The 24,111-nt window shown below is 36.9% G+C and overlaps 1 protein-coding gene across 1 annotated transcript; it reads left to right on the top strand.

Moving 5' to 3' along the window:
- The first annotated feature begins 579 nt into the window (after positions 1–579).
- Positions 580–9,876, top strand: LOC592897 (beta-1,4-galactosyltransferase 5). The gene is made up of 7 exons (XM_030973923.1): positions 580–678; positions 2,732–2,764; positions 3,536–3,826; positions 4,159–4,271; positions 4,946–5,136; positions 6,338–6,559; positions 9,510–9,876. Exons 1-7 carry the CDS (start codon positions 657–659, stop codon positions 9,874–9,876), a joined length of 1,239 nt encoding a protein of 412 aa, XP_030829783.1. The 5' UTR covers positions 580–656.
- Positions 9,877–24,111: the final 14,235 nt, after the last annotated feature.

Raw genomic sequence — 24,111 nt, forward strand, 5'->3', positions numbered from 1 at the left:
TGGAGAATTCACATATAATTTGGTCACACTTGGACGAGACACAATCCGGTGATCGAATTTTTAATTGACTTGATTTAGTTTGATTTCTGTACCACACCCCTACCTTTACAATGAGGAGTTGCCCTTAAACCATTGGGCAGTAACGTATGTTTCAGCTTGACCTATCTTGTTGCGTTTCATTATTTCTGACGAGTGGAGGAATAAAAACATACAAACATGATTGACCTCTTTTGTTAGCTATAGGCCTATCATAATGAAGATGTTCAATTTTCTTCTCATAATTAGGCCCCAGTCATTAGAAGGCGATTTTTCCTGTCACTTTACGGGGTTGGTAGAATATTTCATTTCAACCGAGAGCTTTCTAATACAGTGACCTTGTTATTGTCATCATTACTTTTTTTGTTTTCATTAATATTATCACCGTTTTATTATTAATATTATTAAAATTACACTCCTTATTATTATCACAATTACCATCATCATCATCACCATCATCATCGCCATCACTACTACCATCTTCATCATTATCTATTATTTTGTGTAAATAAATTGCAATTATCTTACTTGCAGAATTAGAGCTACGTCGACTGAAGGAAGAACAAACTCTCCCAGAGAACGTCATCCCAAACCTCTGTTCCTTTCTACATATTAAAGACATGCACATGATATCCAATCATGGTATGTATTACTAGGGCTACTCTTATAAAGAGTTGCGATTGATCCAAATCAATTACAAGTTTGCAGTCTCAAATCTCTTATATACATAGTTGTGTTAATCGCAACCCTTTAAAACTCGGGGCCTGTGTCTCACCATGGACCTGGTCTCATGTAAGGCAACTTAACCAGTGCAACCAATGTCCTCGGGAAGGGTCTTCTTTTCCTTTAAGTATTTGTATTATGTTTTCGACTGATACTTTGTAATTATTTATTTTGTTAATTTGTAATATTATGTATATTTTGCATATTGTAAACTGGCCCCATGGAAGACCAGCAGCAGCAATTATAGTTGCAGCTGAATATGGGCTACCAGCCGTATACGGTCCCTTTTTCTCTGTGGGATTATTTTATATATATTTGTATCTGATTTTATTATACGGAAATAAAAACAACAAACAACAACAGTTCACACCCAGGACCTTTTCCTTTGATTATTAGATAAAGCGACCTAGGTATTATGTATCATACGAGCGGGTTTGTCAGGATGATGCCGAATAAGAAAGGACGGGATCTAGGAACCTGGATTGATACAATAACAATTAATTATATTAATGAAAACGCTGACAAAAATACAAGGACACCCTCAAAGAAGAAGAAGAAATATGATCAAAGAGAGAGATGAATTAATTTGTTGTAATAAATATTGGTGATAATAGTCACCAGTTTGAAAAAAGGACTCGAATTCGACTTATTGCCATATACCGCTGAACAGAGCAACATCAACAACATCCTCGAGGTTCTAGTTTCATTATTAGTTTCACTGTCTACTTCTTTTGTTTCATTTATTAAACATATGAATAGGCCTACATTATATGCATTACCACATGTGAAGTATACTCCGGCAAAGTTTATTCAGAGTATAGCTGACACACTCGTGTCCGTAGAAGATTAGTTTATATCCAGAGGATTATTATCATCTGCTTCTTTTGTTTCAGTTGTCAAAACACATAACCGCATAACTTGACCTCACATGAAGATGAAGAATACCAATACAAAGTATATACAGACAGCACACCAGTAGAGGGCAGTTTATGTACTAACCTAGAAATATAGAAACAATCATAATTTTAGGCCTACACAATTTTGTATGTCCTCATGGAAAATGTATCTACACCGCCATTCATTTAAATATTAATGAGAATGTATGGTTTAATAATGAATGAAAAATGTAATGGTTTAAAAATTTATTGAGAATGTATGGTTTACAATCAACGGGACATCAAAAACAGGAAGAGAGTTGTCCAATGATCACTTCATACTATAATACGAGTCACAAGATTCTATCATGTCCATAAGTAGCCATGAATCAATCTCTTTCAGTTCTTATCTGAAAATAAAATCAATATTTCCCCGTTAAATTACTTGTCTTAGAATACAAGAGGAAGTGTTATTCACAATAATTTTTACTTTAACTTGATTTGTTTGAAGAAAATTAGAACATAGTAAAAACAAATAGATGTATGCACTACTATCTAAGAAAAAACGTTGTAGATTAGAATCAATATTGGCTCCAAACCTAGTCCCGTATTTATATACAACCCAAAGAGGCTTTCGTAGTGGAAAATTTAATTTGTATAAATTTTATGGTTCTTTAGCAGCGTTCCTAAATATCACGGTGCATTCCAGAATAATCAAGAGAATCTCCACACATTTGGAGATGTCGTTGTTCATTCACCTAACTCTCAGTCCAAGGGTTGAGTGTTCGAATCCCAGCCCGGCACTAATGTCCTTTGGCAAGACATTAATCCACGTGTTTATAATATGAATAATTACGCAGCAAACCTGGATAGCAAGTTTTGTAAGGGTTTGAGCCCCTTTTCGAATGAGTACATGTTCAGAAGAGAGTAAAAGGCATATATTGTGTAAAAGGAAGAATAGGGCTGCTTTTATTATAGTCAAACGGGATTGAAAGAACCAGAATGTGTGTTTTTTAAATATCGCCCTATAACGCATTTACATCTTGTTCTGTTGATATTTTTACCTGTTTTTCTTTTCTATTCATCGGAAAATAAAGAGTGCACGTTCCCAACCAACGAAAATTCAAGTGGTAAGAAAAGAGAACTTTTACCTATTTAAGGCGTAAAAAAAAATGCTGTATTGGCCCTTGCGACCGACCCCAAATCTTAAAATCTACGGTCGGCTTTTTAATAACAAATTTGAATAAAAGTATTTTGTTTGTTCAATTGTTTGAAATCATAAAATTATTCCCAATTTCGTCTTTTGCCCTAGTTTCGAAATCCTGCTATCGTAAACCAGTATACCCAGGCCACGTGTACGTATTTGTACTATGCACTGCACCAGCTAGAAACCAGCGAGAATTGGGCGATCTTTGCTCCCGGTTTTGGTTTTTGTGTTTCAAAAAATAATTCAGACCGACCGACCCAGGTTCCGGCACATAAAGGGCAATACAACATTTTTTGATTTTTAGGCCTAATACTTGTCTGTGTGTGTATCTCTGCTAATATTGTCTCTTTATCTGTATCTGTGTCGTAATGGTTCACATGACCGATATTGTTGGTCCCGTGGGCTGTCGGTCTTTTGGGATGTCCCGGTTTCTAATGTCAGGAGTTGCAATCAATGTTAATCAATCACATGTGTTGATAAGAAATAAAAACATATTCTGTGCCAATGCATGGATCATGTCTACGCCATCTGAAACTGTTAAGGTTCTTTTTTTTTGCCCCCGTGTGAACTCGATTATGACTCATGTTTTTTTGTTTGTTTGTTTGTTTGTTTTTTTTTACTTATGGACACACTTCCAAAACATAACTTGTCTTTAAATTATTTTCCTCTTCATCTTTCAATTCCCTTGTCTCAGTTACCCACTACATCGCCAATATCACGGAATCCGATTTCCTAACGACAGAAAAGACAGTTTTCAAGAATCTTACAGAGAAGGCCCGAAATATAACGCGCCAAGCCGATGAGCAATTGAAACAGATCCTGAGGGTTCGCGGAATGGACGCCAGCAAGTATCTTTACATTCGAAACCGTACAGCAGATCTGGAGCAGGCTGTAAAGAATAGAATGGCGATAGAGATTGGCTCTTATCTGTACTTTCCTGGAGGGCACTGGGTCCCACTGAACTGCAAAGCCAAATGGAAGGTTTGTACTCTTTAAAGGGTTGGTTACACCGGACATGGAAAGTCTGCGTTTAATTGAATCCAACAATGGCATCGAGTCAGACGAGTCGTACAAAACGTAGATGATGTAGCCAGGGGTTAATACTATTTCTCTGATCATTTTAATTCGTAGTAGCTCTGTGAACCCGCACTAAATGTATAGAACAACACAAATAATGTCTTTACTCGTCTTGATTAATCTGTGAAAACCCCATAAAACTGAAAGGACATTACTTTCAAACGATAATGACCATGAATGTAAATACATAGTACTGTGAATCGACTTTTGTTTAATTTTATTTTTTTAATCAACATGTAGCATTGATCATTCCTTACAGGAATCGGAGTTATAACCTAAATATCCTTCTGAGAAACTTAATACCCTTCTTACAGAGTCAGGAGTTGGAGTTTGGAATCTTTATCGCGGAACAGGTACGTTCAAAGAGAATTTATTGAAATGAAAAGTGCCACAACTGTTCATAGATACTCAGATATCTGAATCATGTTAGTTGATTAAATGGTACATCAAAAGATGAATTATTCAAATGAAAAATCATTTTCATGAGTGTCATAGCTAATTTCATGGAATTTCTTATTCGCTTATCAGCACAAGTGTTGAATCGACGTGTACAAAGGGGCTGAGAAATGACGTCATCTCCAAAATGTAGCAACTCTTGATATATAATTATGGCTTTAAAGATAATTGGTTGTATCCAGCAATAAACATATGTTGTTGACTTCAGTGTCACCATTCGTTGACTTTTAAGTATTGAATTATGATTATTTTGATAACTTCATTATCAGAATCCTCTTTTACCATCAACAAAATCTCCCGTCATGCAAATCACAATTATTGGTATATAAGTTTGGTAAAATCTTCCCTAACATTGAATAAAAATAAAGAGAGAACACGCCACGTTTGCTGGAGAAAATTAAATTCAATATGGAGTGAAAATAAACCCCAAAATGGGACAAATGTACCCGATATAGGGTAAAATTTTACCCAACAAAAGTGCATGTTCACATTTACATAATCTTTGAGAGTGTAACGTTGCTGCCGTGACGTTTAATCATCAATATTTATTTTTACAATCATGAATATTCAGGGTTCCTCTGAAGTAATGAACCGAGGTCTAATGAAGAATATAGGCTATCAGATGGCGAAGTTGAGTGGAACAATCTGGGACTGCTACGTGTTTCATGACGTCGACTATGTTCCCATTAATTCTACGAACTACTATGGGTGTGATGACTACCCCAAACATTATGCCACCAAGCTTGAAGAATTCAAATATGAGTGAGAATTTATACAAATTAGAAATAAAGTTAAATTAATTACGACAGGATTAAGTTGCTGTAATTCCTTTTGTCATTAAGTGCTCAGTTGATAGATTTATCATTTATCATATATTAATGTTGCTATAATAATAACAGTCATATGTCTTGAAATTTTCTTTTTTGTTTGTATTTCTGAAATAATCATGTCCTTTGTACTAGCTATGCATAGTTTTCAATACTGAATGTCTTGCTTTTCAAATTAAAATAAAATTACCAAAACAAAATCATTGAAGGCCTGTTTTATCTTATTCATGGCCTTGTGTAATTTATAAATTGATGATTTTGAAATTCATGAACTATTTCAAGATTAGGCAGAACCATCACTAAAAGGGTAACAATAAATGTGTAATTAATTCTGGCTACTGGTATCTTCAACATAAGCCTTGAATAAAATTAAAGGAGAAACCCAGAACCTGAAAACTAAACAATTTTGGTGTATATCTAGATTGGTGTTGTCCAGATACCTGTATCTTTCACATAGCCTTGAAGAAAAGTACAAGAGAAACCCAAAACCTGAAAACTAAACAATTTTGGTGTAAATCTGGATTTCTGCTGTCCAGATTGAAATAATTGGTAGTTCCAGGTGTTAAATAGATACCGATAGAAAGGAATTCCTTGAATGCTGTGAGCACTGACAGGTATCTTGGACAGAGGAGACGGGGTAATATTGGGGACTTTTATATTTACACGTCGACATAGTGGACTGCTACGTGTGACGTGCTTTTAAGGCAATGCGACGTCATTTTAAGGCACTATGTCTTAATGGTTCAAACGTCGACATAGTGGACTGCTACGTATGACGTAGCCTTAAAAGGACGTCACACGTAGCAGTCCACAATGTCTACGTGCAAATCTAAAAATCCTTAGTGGAGCGCCTTTAGTACCTTGCGTGGTGGATACCTGCAAATTATAAGTATATCCAATATCACTATTATTGTTATACATGTGTATTATCAAAATTAACATTTTGGAGGATACTTTCAAAGTGTGCACCTTTTTGATACGCACTGTATAATGTAACCCCGCACTGTATAAAGGTTTATTCAACAATTTTATTTTAAACCGTTTATTGCTCCTCTTCTGCCATAAAAGTGTGATATTCACTTCTATTTATCCTGCAGTGCTATTAATTTCCTATCATTGGTTTGTATTCTTTATAGCAACCCCTACATGAAAGATTTTGGAGGCGTCGTGGGATTAACTGGGCTGCAAATGGATAAGATTAACGGCTACTCCAACATGTATTGGGGATGGGGCGGCGAGGATACCGATTTGTATAAGAGGGTAACATTCAGCAAATTTAAAGTCACCAAAGCAACAGACGGATATTACCGTGATCTACCTCATCAGAAGAAAACAGAGAGAGAAGAATGCAAACAAAGGTAAGCTCCAGTTTGTAGAGGTGCCGTGGTATAGTGGTTCGCTAAATGGACTTCAAATACCCATTTTAATCTTGATTCTTATAGTCCAATATTTACCCGTCATTATTAATCTTGTTCCAAATTGAAGACTGAGTAATATTATAACGTCAACCTTGAATAGTTTTTTTCTATTTGTTGGCTCTATTCACCAAATGTGTTTTTATGTTTCATGGTGAAATTAAATTTATCTTGAACATTTAGGTAATGAATAGATTAATGAATGAATGAATGAAAAAATAAATCTCTCTTTCTCTCTCTCTCTCTCTCTCTCTTACTCAACCTCTCTACAGATACTGTCTTGCTGCCCTTGCATTAACCCGGATGAAAACCGATGGACTTTCACAGATCCGTTATGAAAACTCCGCCAATTTTTCTCTCTCCACATTATATACCAAAATAAGCGTTGATGTGGTCAAAACAGCAGCCTGGAATCAATTCAAATTATGTCGCAAGTACCACTAAATAAAGTTATGTGACATCCTCATCCCCACTACGTAAGAAATTATGTACACTCATTTTATTTGATATAAATAAACTACAAATATGTTTCCTTATGCAAAGATTCAATACCCAAACTTTGTCTATACATTATAATGAATATGTTTTCTTTAAATTCCCAGATTCATAGTTACTCTACAAGAAATGCAAACAAATGTTATCGGTGGTCATATATTAATGATTTTTCAAGAAACTGTCTGAGAATGTTGGGTCCAGTTCTTTGGAATAATGTAAATTGTAACCAATTTAATATTTCATTTAATAATACTTTCAGGAGGCAATATAAGAAACATTTAATTTGTTCCTATTGGTTACTTTTAATTTGTTAAATATCTCTTCTTAAATTATCCGGTGGAACCATATCATACTGCTTGATGCTCTTCGTTCGTTCGTTCGTTCGTTCGTGTCTCCTTAGATCAAGATTACTGTAATCTTGATCTTCGGAGTAGTTGCTACAACCGGCCGTGTCAGACACGTTGCCCCGGGGTGCGAGATAGGACTCTTGTAGCGTGCCCCCATTTAAAACAATTATACAGTTACAGTTAACAATACATTTAATTAATAGTATGAAGCTATTATGGCAGTATATAGTATAGAACCAAAAAGAATGCATGATTTAAACACAGGAACGTACATGCATGGTCGGGTAATTCCATAAATTAAGGACCAACCCCGTGACCCCTTTGGCGTCCCACCCATATAAGGAACCCACACATATTTGTGGTTCAGAGTAAAGACTTAAATAGTGGAGTGAGATTGTAAAGTGATTTCCAAGCATAATATTGCATCCTCATACCTAGAATCACTTAAAAGTCTCACTCCACCAAGTTTTTACTCATGAGCCCAGTACAGGTATGTTCCCTTTGTGTTTATGTTCTCAAGTTTTATGTCTTATGTATTGTTTGACCAATCTTTAAATTTTATAGTAATAAAGTTTGAAAAAAAAAAAAATACATAAATTAGGTGTACACTCTAAATAGCTACAAATCTAGCTTTCATTGTGTTCACCATTTTCTTATTATCCACTTTTGTCTTTTTATGTACTCTGTCATTACTGAATTTTGTATTATACGGTTTACTTGTCCCCTTTCTTTAACTTGTTTCTCATTAAATGCTATTATACTTGATTGATTTTTGTCTTTTTAATCGTTTGACTGAAATGTCAGAGTTTTATGATGTTTTTATTGGCCATTGACTGTTCCTACAAATTGTTCAATTGATGTCGGAATTTGGAATTAAATTAAATCGAACTCAAAGAGAAATGATAGCTGGTTTGCTGCAGACGTCGTGATTCTTAATATACTCGCATGTGCATTTTGAGGTCTTGCTGTACGAGATATGGATGATTGGGCTGAAGATGATGAAATATTCGAAGGAAGAAAAAGAGGAAAGTTGAAGAAGGACATTTATGTCCATGACCAACGGTTAAAATGAAAAGATAGATTGATTTGTATGCAGGTCTAGACTCTTATCGAGTTCTTAAAACAAGCAACGTGCCTTGAATGGAGCATAAACCAGTTTCCCATTGGCTATGTTCATAAAATTAAGTCTACAGTTTGGATCCTTGAATAGACACTGTGTTACCTCAACGTCGTATCTGTTTTGGGTTTGGGTCTGTTCCGTATGCTGAGAGTGCAGATGGGCGGCTACCATTCGGAGCTCTAAGCAGTCATATATTGATATTACGAAATGTCCATTTTGTCGTATTCCTTGATTCAAATCATTTTAGAAATCCGGAAAATTATTTGTTGACAACATCTGTTCGCTCCAGGCTCGGACCCCCCCCCCCCCAACCTGGCCAAAGAAAGTTTTAAAAAGTCAGGCCCTAACCCTGGTAACAACAAATTTCTCTTTGGGCGGGGGGGGGGGGGGGGGCTAGAGGCAACATGACAACTCAATAAAAAAATGGGCCAGGAATAACAAAGTTCTGTTTGTTTAAAGCAATGCTTGCATTTTCATTATTTGATTAAACGAATTCGTTTTCACTGGCTGCCTGCCGTAGCAACAGACAGAGTCAACAAAAGACTTACAGTAGCTCCGTTTCATTGACGATCAGCCATGCATCAAGTTTTTCGTCTTCTTTCTGCATGCATGGCTGATCGTCAAATCGTCAAGTCTTTTGTTATAACAGCTGCAGCTGCAGCTGCTGAGACAAGCGCAAATCACTATGAACATGACTGACAATGAAAGCGGACAAAATATACAGTTCCTCAGGTAGACAAAAGAACATCCCTTCACTGCTATTAATGAAACATGTGTAGAACAGGTGTGACATGCATATTCACCTTTTTACATAATAGCAGTGAAGGGATGTTCATTCGTCTACCTGAGAAACTGTATATTTTGTCCGCTTTCTTTGTCTGTCATGTTCATAGTGAATGTGGTTCATCAATGCTACTTTCAAAATTGTCAGGCTGCCATTCGTTCAACTGCTGCTGGTGCACGCTTACTACGAAATCGGAGCTTCCATCAAGCAAGTTGCCCTCGCTTACATCCTGATGTCTAACAAGAGGAAGAGAGCGTACAGGGAGGCCATTCAAGAGCTAAGGGATGCACTGCCAGGACCAGCTGCCGTGGAGGAGATCATGGTAGATTTTGAGGCAGCTCTATGGAAGGTTCTTCCCCGAATCTTTCCACAGGTAATTACAAAAATACACCACAGACGAGGTGACAAGAACCCTTCTGCAGAAGATCATGACTCTGCCATTCCTCCTTATCAACGAAGTGGTGCCAACATTCCAACTGCTTCGACAGCAGAGAAATGCGCCACTACTAGATGAGGTAAATGCGCATACCGATATAACCTACAGGTTGACTATCCGTCGTCAGGAGATAGTCAACCAGTTCGAAACGTCGAGCTACTGCCGCCACTCATCTTCTCTAAGCGCTATAGTTCTCCTTAGAACTATAAGCTAAGAAAGATAACCAACAGTCTTTTTCAAGTCTACACCAACGGTCCTTTTCAGGACTACACACCCTCAAGAAAGATTACCTAGAGTCCTTTTCAGGACTCTCTCTCACATGGTGAACCCGCAAGCCTACTGTATAACTTTTTATTTAAGATTATATTCAAGCCTCTCTTATATTGGTGATCTCCTGCACTTTTCCGCAAATAGTTAGAATAATACTTCAAATTCGTAATACTTTACTATAGACACAGCACCGGACTAATGTCCCTTTGCAAGGCATTAATCTATATTTGCTACTATATACCAAGGAGAGAAATCGGGACCTGGTAGGATGACGAAAACGTTTGTGTTTGAATTTTATTAGTAAACTTCATTCATATACATGAACATTTTGTTTCACAATACATTGTTTGTAAATGCCATATGCCCTTATGGTAACCATATGGTAGGAACTCACTTCGGGGAGTGGAGATGGTGCATATTGTGTACGAATGCAGGCGCGTAGCCAGGGGGGGCGGTGGGGGCGGTCGCCCCCCAAAAAAAACGCCGGCCAAAAAAAAAAAAAGAGAGAGAAAGAGAAGGAAAAAAGTAAGAGGACGTAGGAAGAAAAAGGGAAAGGAGTCGAGAACGGTACAACGAATCGTCTTCTTTCTCTATAATTTATTGAAACGTCAAAGCTTCCGCGCTTCGCGCGGAACTGGGGGAATTGAGTTCAAATTAAGGATTAAGAGTCCAGAACGGAACAAAAAATCGTCTTCTTTCTCTAATAATTTAATGAATCGTCAAAGCTTCCGCGTTTCGAAAGAGGGGGACTGAATACAGATAAGGATTAAGGGTCGGGAAAGGTACAACGCATCGTCTTCTTTGTCTAATAATACATCAAAGCTTCCGCGCTTCGCGCAGGAGGAGGGGGGGGGTCTGAATTCAGACAAGGATTAAGAGTCGAGAACGGTACTTCGAGTCGTCTTCTTTCTCTAATAATTTAATGAAACTTCAAATTTCCGCGCTTTGCGCGGGAGGTGAGGAAACTGAATTCAGATAAGGATTAAGAGTCAAGAACGGTACATCGAATCGTCTTCTTTCTCTAATAAATTAATGAAACGTCTAAACTTCCGCGCTTCGCGCGTGAGTAGGACTGAATACAGATAAGGATTAAGGGTCGAGAAAGGTACAACGAATCGTCTTCTTTGTCTAATAATACGTCAAAGCTTCCGCGCTATGCGCAAGAGGGGTGGACTGAATTCAGACAAGGATTATGAGTCGAGAAAGGTACGACGAATCGTCTTTTTTCAAAGCTCCTGCGCTTCGCGCGGGAGGGGGGAAACTCCCCCCTCCCTGCACCCACCCCCCTAGGGAGCGCGCTCTTTAAGTGATTCGCACGCTTCGCGTGCTCACTACCGCCCCCCCTAAAATGAAATCCTGGCTACGCGCTTGTACGAATGCTGCCGATGACCGGGGTAATAATATCTGTAAAGCGCTTAGAGACGGTATGTCGTATTAAGCGTTCATAAAACCAGATTATTATATAAATACTAAGTTAGTTATTACATGTAAAGCACATTTTCACATGAATTTTTTATTGTTTGCATATTTGTGTTTTTTTATTGGAAAAAATGTGAAAAATAAAATAAGATCAAATGAGACTTGCAGTTTAAAATACAAGCATATATCATGAATTATTTTAAAGATGAATAAGTGTTTGTTTTAAGTTTAATGATTACTATTTCCCTCAAGTTATATGGCTTATATACCTCCTTCGTGATTGTTTGACGCAGTTTTTATAGGCATATTACATTTTAATTTGTATGTACTGATTTAATTTGTTCATTTATTTCCATCTCCATAGGTCATAGATCATTACAATATGATACATAAAAAATAAATGCAATCATACATGCTAACAATATCAAAGAGACCAAATTTGCCAGTCGTAAATGAGAAAAAGGGAAAATAAGGCCAGAAGGCCTTGTAAAATAAGTTCACTTTAAGTAAACTTTAAAAATATCATTTGGTTTTTTCAACTTATTCTGTTACTGATGATATCAATTTCAATAGTTTTATTGTACATGTAATTTATGTAGTTAACCATTGTGTTCCTCTTTCAAGAAGTATAAACCAATTAATGCATTATTCGATTTGACATGACAAAGTTTCCTCGGTGGTAGAGGGAGTATTGTATAGTGGTAGTAATATAGGTCAGGGCCCCGTCTTATAAAGAGTTGCGATTGATACGAATCAATCGAAAGTCCTCTAATCAAAGGCAAGTGTGAAGTCCTTTATCTCTAATGTAAATGGCTGTGATTGATATTTATCGCAACTGTTTATAACAGGGACTTTGTAGAATATTTTTAGATTTTTAGATATGACAAATTCTTAAGGAACATAAATTCTGACAAGTCAACTTTTCACATACTTCATGAAATTACAGAAATTATAAATCGAATTAATGATTTAGTTAAATGTTTATATAAGTATGTGTATGTGTGTGTGTGTGTGTGTGTTTATGTACACAGTGTTACTGTATTTTCTTCAAGGTAATAAGCCTAATTACTTTCTTGTGAACTATTTCAAGAATCAAGTTATAATATATTTTAAAGTTGCAACCTTACAGCTGAATTTTTACTGAATTTACATATTTAAAAAAACATTTGGAAATTTAAAATTCGAGGGAACATAACTGCAGATCCATATACAATGCAATGACGGAAACAAGTGTACAAACATTGTGAAACCATTGAAATTTAATTAAAATTGAAACCAGTTGAGAGTAATCTAGGAATTAAAAAATCAAGTAATTTTGGAATTTTCAATAAAAAGACAATTTCAATCATGACTGCAAATTATTTTCAATCCTTAAACATGTGTATATTGTGAATAATGAAAATTATTGCGCTATTTCAACTACATAATAATTGCACATTGCCTTTAGAAACCTTATCAAGTGTTGTCATTATCACTTGATAAAGACGTAATATACTTGACAAATCTTAACCAAATAAAAACTGTTGGAATTTAAACATGAAACGGAGTTTCTTCATCATTTTTTAGCATCATATTATGCCAACATATGAATTTAATATCGCAGATATATTAATGTGTGTATGTCTATAAATACGAAGGTGCCCAGCTTTAAAATGTCGCCGGCGTATCTAGAAGTAGGGATGACACACACACGCACCCACACCAGTTACCACACACACATAGATCACTCACCCCGGCCGAAATAATAACACTGCAACTAAGAATCTGGAGGAAACCTGCTGAAAGGGGAAGTCCACCACGATATTAAAGACAAAGTTGAGTTCTGGTTGTGCGATTGCATTGTGAAGGAAAATGGAAAGTTGAAAGGATCAAAAAAAGTTTATCATGTAGCATGTAAGATTGGTGTGTACTGCAAGGTTCTGGAATTATAATAAATTGGGCCCAGTCTTGGTAAAGTAACAAGCACTGTACACGGAAAGATGTATATGGTGTCGGGCCTATTTGCCTTGATTTCATTATCTTTCTATGCTCATTACTCAGCCAGTATATTTTTATCAGAACTCAAGTTTATTTTTAAGTTGGTTTGAATAGAAGCAGTTCATGATATAAACAAGTCAGTGAAAGTTTGAGCAAAAACCGATTACAATTTATAAAGTCAAGCATTTTTGAAGGTGTTATCAATCAAACACAAATTGACAACTCTGTGACGCATCTTGCGAGGTTCCCTCTCATTTGCACTGTACCAGAAACACTTTATAAAAATATTCTAATAATATGTAATATAGAAAATGATATTAAGAAATACTAATTTATACATTCACCCTATACAAATAATCATTTAAAATGTGTTTTTAAACAACCTCTGTATGAAAAAAATCTATTCCGTTATAAATAACTAAGACCATGAAAGTTTATGACGTTTTCTGTCATACAACAGAGCGAATTAGAGAAGATACGTCAGAGTGTAGGTCAGGCGCGGACCCAGGATTTCTTAGGGGGGGGGGGCAAATTTGAAATCAATTCGAAATTTAGTGTGCTGAAATTTGAAAATCGCGCCGGCCGATAATTCGCTCAGTTTGGGGAGGGGGGGGGGGGGGGTAATGAGCACTATTTTTTTGTTGTTGAAAAATCGCACCTCTCCCCCCCCCCCCTTCAGCGGCAGGGGGCACATCTAAAAAAAAAGGTAAAATTAAAATTTTTACACGTTTTTTTCCCAGGGGGTGGAGCCCGGGTCCCCTGGCCCCCACCTCCGGGATCCGCCCCTGGTATAGCTATGTCTCTGAGGAAACTACGATGATAGTTAAATAGAAAGACTTTGAACCCATTTAGTTAAAATTCATTCCCCGTATGTTTTATGTTTATGAAATCAGGAACAGGAAATCACAACCGGTTTGCGCTGAAACCAACTTGAATACGCAAAGGAGTGGGCTCTCATGGGGGATTCCACTTTACCCAATAACAAATGGTGTCAATCACCAGGATTAGCATTACCTTTCATAACCAAGACGACTTATGTAATGCATTTTCCAACCACCCCCCCCCCCCTCCCCAAACGGTAAATGCATTATCTTTAACAGGTCCATGACTCAAATTATTGAAAAATATTTAATCTTAATTCTAGAACATCTTCAAGCTTGGATGATCAGTGATAAATTAATAATTATGATAAAACTGTATGTTACTCAGAACAAAATCAATGCATTAAATATGTCTAGTTTTACATGTAAAAGTAATGACCATCTCCTAACATAAGATAAGAGCTTAAGATACATAAAATGTTGCTATTGATGAAAAAAAAAACCTTAAAGGGCAAGTCCGACTTACTTTCAATAGAAGCAGAAAAATCAGACATCTTGAGCAAAATCTGATAATTAATAAGAAAGCTATGAATTCGTATTGACATGAAAACTTGAAAATCATAAAACATTTGGCAACTCACTCATGAGTCTGTGACGTCATTGCCTCACTATCCACTTATTGTTTTCTTTATATTGATAATATAACTTTTCCATTTCCCGCCTTAAATTGTTTTAATTCCTCACACCAGCATCCACCCTATATTGACAGTGATGTGTTTTTGTGAGGATGCACTAATATATAGGGTTTTTTTTCCTGTTAAATCAGAAGACAAATGTGATTTTTGATAAACTATTTATATAAAAGTCAATGATTATGAATAAATATCATTCAGGAAATAGTATCAATTCTTCAAAGTTTATAACAGATTTTGTGATATGTCAGGCACGCAATATGATACAAATCATATAACCTGGGCAAAGGCATGGGGAAATCCATTTTTGAGGGATAAAAAAGGGAATTATAAAAGATACTATGTCCCTTTCGCAGCCAACATCAAATTCTGTAGAACTTTGCAGGAACTATGAATATGTCATGTATGTCCTATCTGTAATAGTTAAACGTTAGCAGTGTCATCATATTCAATGTATGCAAGGAAATCCGTTTACTTGCTAGACGTCCTTGTCAGACACTATTGAGTGACTGACTGATATCTTTTTTCTTTGGTAATAACATATATAAAATGAGCTGTAACAGCTAGGTACATGAGTTTTGTATATCAATAACCCACTAATTGTAATGGCCAAAGTTAAACTGATTGAATCTTAATGCAGCACAAAACGTACGATCATTCGGTACAAGGGTCCGAAAATCAGACTTTTACTGAGGTGATTGCAATCACTCATGTCGATTTGACAATTAATGGGTGTTATTTTCCCACAAAAAGCCATTTTAAACCCTTTTGTTATGTGGCAAGTTCTAAGTATTGTCTTTCAAATGCCGAATTTAACCTTTTCATATTTGTTTTACCTGCAAATGGGTCATAGTATCTTTAATGGGCTACAAATATTTAAAGCAATTGATAAATAGTGAGGTAATGACGTCACAAATTGATAACCAAATTGGCAATTTGTGTCGTGATTTTCTAAGTTCCGTAGTTTTCCATACTTTAATAACAATTCATAACTTATTGTCCGATTTTACTCAAATTTGGGGCTCTGTTTCTCTTGTTTTTCTGCATCTATTAAAAGCATATGAATATGAATATGAATATCATTTTTTGGAGTAGACTTCGCATATCCTTTGTAAAAATGAAAGAAAATACGATAATAAGAACAAATATATATGGTAGATACTCCTCTCATTAATGACAACTTGATTTTCTTTAAAAAAATATACTTTACCAGAGACAGTGCCAATATTGAGGGAAGCGATATGAAAAGAAGAACATTGTACTAGTATGTACATGTACAAGTTATTGAGGTTTATGTAGAAGAGAACAGTGAAAACCGAAGAAGAGATACAAAATAATAACTCTACAGATGAAATTCATAAAGGCTATGTGAAGGTTTCACTTTCATTGACTGATTTGAGCTACATATTTTACAGTTAATTTGGAAATATTTTATTAACAGCTGTATGCAAACAAATTGTATAACAAATTCATACTTAGTTACGATTTGAAATAGATGCAAGACACTATAAAGTTTAATGAATCGTCTGTACATTTATTTGTTAGTACATACATCAATGTATCATGAATTCAGATGCATTTACAATGATATTACATTTACATTTCAAGTATAGATTATAAAGTATAAATCAATGATAATCAATGTGACGAATTCAATTCCTCGTTTCATGAAATTGTCCAAACAACTTCAAGAAACTGTTATTTTTTACAATTTTCGTGCACCTACAATAATATCACACTAAAAAGTATAAATCAATAATAGTCATTACGAAGAACTCAATGCCCCGGTTCATGAAAACGTCCACTCGACTTCATTTTTTTCTTTCGATTTATTATACTTTTTAATATTCTATTATTTACAATAATATCACAATAAAAGATATATAAATCAATGATATATATCAATATCAAATAAACTTTGACTTTTTCTTTCCGAAGGAGTAGTCATTTCCCGATCCATGCTTCATTTTAATCCTGTCCATTTGAATATTGATCCCAAGAAAGCTTCGAAAAACAATTTCATTAAAATCAAGATTAATCATATACAGTATATAAGGTATATACACATACAGAAGGTAATATTAACCCGGTTTACTTCAAAATCTTTGTACCCCATGTATAAATTACTGTGAGATCAAATTTCCATTATCATATTAAGAAATGCAATATTTTGTAATAATTAAAACGTGACGAATAATTTTATTCCGGGTATGGGGTTTCTAACAACTACTAAACACTCTCTGAGACTTTCGAAGTAATATATATTGGAAATAATGTTAGTATTAAGTATGTGAAACAGATACCTTCGTGGGAAAAGGAGATGCATTACCTTCTCATTGGTTTATGCGATCAATTGAACAAGCCAATATTCCATTGAGGCAAATTAGGCCTGCAATATGAGGAATTCCATTTTTTTCTTCTGATGGCTTATACAATAAATCTCTTCTCGTAAAACAAAATCTTGTCTCCGTTACACGCTACAAGATGACCAGATGGAGTTACGAGGCATGGGTTAGCCAAGTAGCATCTGTCTGATTTCTCGTACTCAACGATCCTCCTTGCCTGTATGATGCCATCACTTGACACCTGATCAACTGCGTAGATATTACGCTCTTTATCCCAGTATGTGTTGTAGAGTGTGTCTGTCAGTTTGTCAACACGACACCGTAACGCACACCACTCATCACGGTGTACGACAAACTTCTTTTCTCCTGATCGTGAGATGAGAGTAAATTCCTTATCACCTGTCTTCACAACGATATGACCTGATGACAAGGCTTGTATCCCACCCATTACCACCTTGCCCTGCATCGTAATATTGTTTACTATCATACTATCATTAGGATCAATGACGTAGATATTAGACCGAATGTACTGAGTAGCGAGGATCATCCCATCCCTATCAACTTCAACGTACACACTAGGATTAGCAGTAGAGTTATTCCCCGGTATGGTGATGTCTCTAATCACCTTCCATTGTCTGTCATAGAGAGTGATGCATCCATCCAATCTGCCAACTATGGAGTCTCGTCCCCCCTTACCACATACTATTACGTTGCTGTCTATTGGGGCGCATGATGTAATGCTCACCTTACTATCTCCTACAATGACTTTCTCTGTGTGTTCAGTGCTGATATTGTTAACGTACGTGGCATTGGTATCTACGTCCCGCAGACATATCTCATCTTTACTGGTCAAACCACACACCCACGGCTTATTAACAATCGTTGGAATGTGTGTTGACTTGACAAGCTCCCATTTACCGATATAGCCATCAATTCTCCCGTAGTGTTCTCCACCTACTTCACCCTCGAGAAACTTCACTTTCTGAACTTGACGCTGTATATGGTCAAGACAGTCGCTAACATATTGATGAACAATCAAACTTACATTGTTATCTAGGATTGCAAGTACTTGAGGAGCTTCTTTCACTAATGTTTTGTCATCTTGTTTGATTCGTTTGATCCTGGCATCAATATCATTCATAGTGCTGATTGCATGCTGATTCTTACTTATAAGATCTGTTATCTTTTCAGCAATCACTTTGTTGATTGCCTTTGTCTTCGACTCGACTTTTGTTTGGCTTTCTTTGATGATTAGTTGTCGCTGTTTTGCTTCTTCGTTACATGATTTGATTCGTGTTTCTCTCTTGATGTTGATTTTTAGTATTTCTTCATCCGCCTCCTCGTTTATCAAACAAATTTTATCCCGTGTCTGGTCTTTCAAGCTCTTCAATTTACTCTCGAACGTAGCGTTAGCCGCACCATCGATTGACTGAAGATGGTTTCTTGCATCAGCTGTACAAGTTTGTATTTTAGAGTCAAGATCTTGTAAGTGTGGATTCGATTCCTCTATTTCAAGCCGTTTGTCATCCAGTTTCGTGACCAGCTCCAATATGACATCTCCGATATTGTCAAGGTTACATGGTTTCTGGTGATCTTTGATAGCACATCTGTCACAGACGGGTAATCCATGTTCTTTACAGTAAAAAGCGATTGGCTCACCGTGTATGTCACATGACCATGTCATATCATGGCCTTTTCTAGCGCGTAGGTTGACCTTTTCATCTCTCTCTGCTGGGAAATCGGACGCCATGACTAGGTGCAAGTTGTAGCAAGTAACCTGCATCGTTAACAATAATACCAATAAAATTACAGCTACGACTTTAGGAGAAGATATGATAGGGAAGCGGATCGGAAAAGGGAAATAGTCAAATACATAAACGAGGGATGGAGGGGAAATAGGTGGGGAAGCAGAAACATAACCTAATACAATATTAAGCATTTTACACACAATTTATTTATTACTTCAATTTTTTAAAGTATTGTTTTGTCTTCTATTCTGATTGCTTGTCACTACATTATGACTGATATATTCATACCAAATTAGGCAAATATGAATGATGTCATGTTTTTTACACTTTGATCATAGCATTCGTATTGTAGCGCGTCCTTATTAAACTCGTAACGTATTTGAAATAAAACAATAAGAAAGAAAAACATTACTTATCTAACGCACTTTGTTCCAATTTTGTCTCATAATAATTACAAACAATAGTTTTATATCAAAGATATTACTTACTAAATATATGCTGTATTATTCCGTTGCGATGATGACTTCTCCACCATTAAAAAAACGAATGGTTATTACAGTGTACAGTTTGAATGTATAACAATAAAAGGAAAGTGAAAGTGAAAGGAAAGGGGAGTGTTTGTGAAATATCCGGCGCACACCAGCTAAACAGTAGGCCTAAATGATCTACTCATTGGAAACATAGTTGAAAGTTCAAAACGTTGTGTTTAAGTAGCCCAGCGAATGTTATGTTGAATTTCCCAAATCCATTGTCTTGATATCTCTCTCTCATAAGCACCCAATATTGAATTTGCCTGTATTTGCCAGATTGTATAGATGTACACCAATACAAAACTAGGCCTATGTATATCATTATTACATTTTTGCTTGAAATACGTAAATATTAACCCTTGTATTCTGATACTGTCCATGGCTAAACAGAAAGATAACGTCATTTTGTAGTTGAAATTTATAACTGAATATACAGGTTTCATGTTCAGTAAAATTGTGCAAGTTTTATTTACAGGCACAATGTTATTCTCATTATTAAAAAGCCCACTTAGTACACTATTTCACAAAATAAGCCAACTGAAAAGCGCATAACAAACTCGACTTTTCCAATGGCTAGCATGATAAGCAGAAAATGAAAAGCAGAAAGAAAATGAAAAGATAAACCTACATGAGTTTACTGTATATGTACAGTGCCATTACGTATGTATGGGATTAGGAATGAGTAAAAATGAATTTACTCTCTGATTTTGGTAAACGTTCCTGAAATCTTCAAAATATTTCCGTGAATAAAGTTCCCTTGTTTTCCAATCTATTTGACTCAGTCATAACGCTACAATCACATCACGTGATAGTCATGGAGCCTGTCTCGACCTTGGAAAGTTATAGGGCTTCGATCCTCTCACTCCCTCTTAAAATTGTTATTTGGTAAAAAGGGATACCCTTTGACAGGACTTTGCATGGGAAACGGAAATCTGTTTTTTTTTTTTTTTTTGCATCAGGGATTTGTACTTATTAAGCGAAAATATAGGTGAGATAGCCATGAACAAGGCCAAGAAAAAATATGGGGCTATATGCAATTATTTTCAAATGCACAATATTACCACTTGATTTTGATTTTAAAAATGCCCCCCCCCCCCCCCACCAAGACCTGAGTTTAGATAGGCACTGTTTGCATCGATGATTTTCATGTGAAATGTAACTCTGATGGTAAGGGGAAAGAAAGTTGGTAGTGTAATTAGCTGTGTGCTTGTTAATGGTTGTGTGTGTATGGTTGTGTGGGTCTGTGTAAATGAAATGATATACAAAATAAACAAAAAGGTCTGTATTCTACTAAGTCGGTTAAACCAGACGCTGCATGTAAGATCATGATTTTTTTGTTATAGTCACTTAGTCCTCCAAACTTCCACTGTTAACCCGATTCGAACAAAAGTATAATCCCAACGTCATTTTTATATTTGGGTAGAATGGTCCACCGTGTTGTGTCGTTATTGTCGGTGTTGTATTTTTTTACTATGGATTATGTGCAAATCAAAAAGTGAAAAAGGATAAACTGACCAAGTGTAATAATGTATGGGAAAGCACGTTTGTCGTTCGATCGTTCGTTCGCTTGTTTATTTTCAATTTCAGATAATACAACAAATAAATATATAAATACCATGTAATACATACAAAATAAAGACATCATGTTCTTATACAAAATATGTTTAAATATCTAAACAACTGTGACTTAATGAATTCATAAATGAGTTAGGTAATATGAGAATAAAATGATATAAAAAATACAAATAAAGTTTGGCAGGCGCGGATCCAGGGGGGGGGGGGCGAGCGGGCCTTGCCCCCCCCCCCCCCCCGCAAAAAAAAAAAAAAAGAGAGAAGAAAGGAAAAGAAGGGAAAGGGAAAGAGGAGAGAAGGGAAAGAAAGAAGAGGAAGAAAAAAAGAAAAGGGGGAAGAAGGAGATCGGGGGGCCGAAAGGGCCTTGCCTCCCACGCCTCGACCCCACCAGTCCCTAAGGCGGGCCCCTGAATGCTTATCTGACCACAATTTATTGCCTAAAACCCCTGAGCTTGCGGGGTCGGACAAGGTATCAAAATGTGTTTATCTGACCGCAGGCGGGTAGCCAGGGGGAGAGGGGGGGCGTAGGAAGAGGACGTAGGAAGAAAAAGGAGCAGACAAAGAACATCTTTGAAAAAAGGATTAAGAGTATAGAGAACGGTACAACGCATCGTTTTCTTTCTCTAATAATTTAATGAAACGTCAAAGCTTCGCTCAGGAGGGAAGGGGGGGAACTGAATTCAGACAAGGATTAAGAATCGAGAACGGTACAGCGAATCGTCTTCTTTCTCTAATAACATTATGAAACTTAAAAAGCTTCCGCGCTTCGCGCGAGAAGGGGGGTGGGGGACCTGAATTCGGACGAGGATTAAGAGTCGAGAACTGTACAACGAATCGTCTTCTTTCGAATGATTTATTGAAACGTGAAGCGCGAGAGTGGGGAACCTTAATTCAGACGAGGATTCAGAGGCGAGAACGGTAATACGAATCTTTAATGATTTAATAAAACGTAAAAGCTTCCGCGCTTCGCGCGGGATGGAGGGGAAACTATATTCCGACGAGGATTATTTTCGAGAACGGTATAACAAATCGTCTTCTTTCTCTAATGATTTAATGAAAATTAAAAACTTCCGCGCTTCGCGCGGCAGGGGGGAACCTGAATTCAGACGAGGATTAAGAGTCGAGAACTATACAGCCAATCGTCTTCTTTCTCTCATAACATTATGAAACTTAAAAAGCTTCCGCGCTTCGCGCGAGAAGGGGCGGGGGACCTGAATTCGGACGAGGATTAAGAGTCGAGAACTGTACAACGAATCGTCTTCTTTCGAATGATTTATTGAAACGTAAAAGCTTCCGTGCTTAGCGCGGGAGGGGGGGAACTGAATTCAGACGAGGATTAATAGTCGAGAACTGTACAGCCAATCGTCTTCTTTCTCTCATAATCTTATGAAATTTAAAAGCTTCCGCGCTTCGCGCGGGAAGGGGGAGGGGACTTGAATTCGGACGAGGATTAAGACTCGAGAACTGTACAACGAATCGTCTTCTTTCGAATGATTTAATGAAACGTAAAAACTTCCGCGCTTCGCGCGGGAGGGGGGGGGTGGGGGGACTGAATTCAGACGAGGATTAAGAGTCGAGAACGGTACAACGAATCGTGTTCTTTCTCTTATGATTTAATGAAAGGTAAAAGCTTCCGCGCTTCGCGCGAGAGGGGGGGGGGGGACCTGAATTCGGACGAGGATTAAGAGTCGAGAACTGTACAAAGAATCGTCTTCTTTCGAATGATTTAATGAAACGTAAAAGCTTCCGCGCTTCGCGCGGGAGGGGGGGGGGTGGGGGGGGACTGAATTCAGACGAGGATTAAGAGTCGAGAACGGTACAACGAATCGTGTTCTTTCTCTAATGATTTAATGAAAGGTAAAAGCTTCCGCGCTTCGCGCGAGAGGGGGGGGGGCCTGAATTCAGACGAGGATTAAGAGTCGAGAGCTCTCCAAAGAATCGTAATAATTTAATATATCGTAATATTTTCTTGTGAAACGTCAAAGCTTCCGCGCGAAGCGCGGTAGGGGGGACCTGAATTCAGACGAGGATTCAGAGGCGAGAACGGTAATACAAATCTTTAATGATTTAATGTTACCTACCGCGCTTCGCGTGGGATGTAGGGGGGAACTAAATTCCGACGAGGATTATTTTCGAGAACGGTATAACGAATCGTCTTCTTTCTCTAATGATTTGATGAATCGTAAAAGCTCCCACTCTTCGCGCGTAAGGCGGAAAACTGATTTCAGACGAGGATTAGTGTCGAAAACGGTACAACGAATCGTCTTCTTTCTCTAATGATTAAAGGAAACTTAAAAAGCTTCCGCGCAAAGCGCGGGAGGGGGTACCTGAATTCCGACGAGGATTAAGAGTCGAGAACTCTCCAAAGAATCGTAATAATTTAATAAATCGTAAAATTTTCCGCGCTTTGCGCGGGAGGGGAAAAACTATATTCAGACGAGAATTTTTTTTGAGAACGGTACAACGAATCGTCTTTTTTTTCTCTTATAATTTAATGAAATGTCAAAACTTCCGCGTTCGCGGAGGAGGGAGGGGGAAACTCGCCCCTCCCGGCACCGACCCCCCCCCCCGTATTACGTCACTGTTGGTCACATTTACGTACCAATATTTGGCTCGCATAATTTCAAATTTGGCCCCCCCCCCCTAAGAAATCCTGGATCCGCGCCTGAAGTTTGGCAACATTTATAATGCTTTCCAGCAAAAGAAATACACAACCCCCTGAATATTAAGGTATATTTATAAAAATGAGTCATACCAATATTGATGAAATTTGATCGGTTAAAAAATAAATAAAGGATTGGGACATAACGTCTGTTTTTAAAATTTCTTGAACATTCTCAATTAATTTCGTTTTGTATGATGTCTGAGAGAGAAAGTGTTTTAATTATCAGGTTAAGTTAGTTCAGACGCCTGAACAAACGAACAGAAATAGTTTTATA

Source organism: Strongylocentrotus purpuratus, unplaced genomic scaffold (assembly GCF_000002235.5).
Source record: "Strongylocentrotus purpuratus isolate Spur 01 unplaced genomic scaffold, Spur_5.0 spur5_contig_866, whole genome shotgun sequence".
NCBI classification, from domain to species: Eukaryota; Metazoa; Echinodermata; class Echinoidea; order Camarodonta; family Strongylocentrotidae; genus Strongylocentrotus; species Strongylocentrotus purpuratus.

Excerpts from the sequence above, each read along its gene's own strand:
- LOC592897 (XM_030973923.1), top strand. The coding sequence starts at position 657 with ATGCACATGATATCCAATCATG. Across the intron at positions 679-2,731 it reads GCACATGATATCCAATCATG|AGTGCACGTTCCCAACCAAC; the intron begins GTATGTATTACT and ends CGGAAAATAAAG. Across the intron at positions 2,765-3,535 it reads AACCAACGAAAATTCAAGTG|TTACCCACTACATCGCCAAT; the intron begins GTAAGAAAAGAG and ends CCCTTGTCTCAG.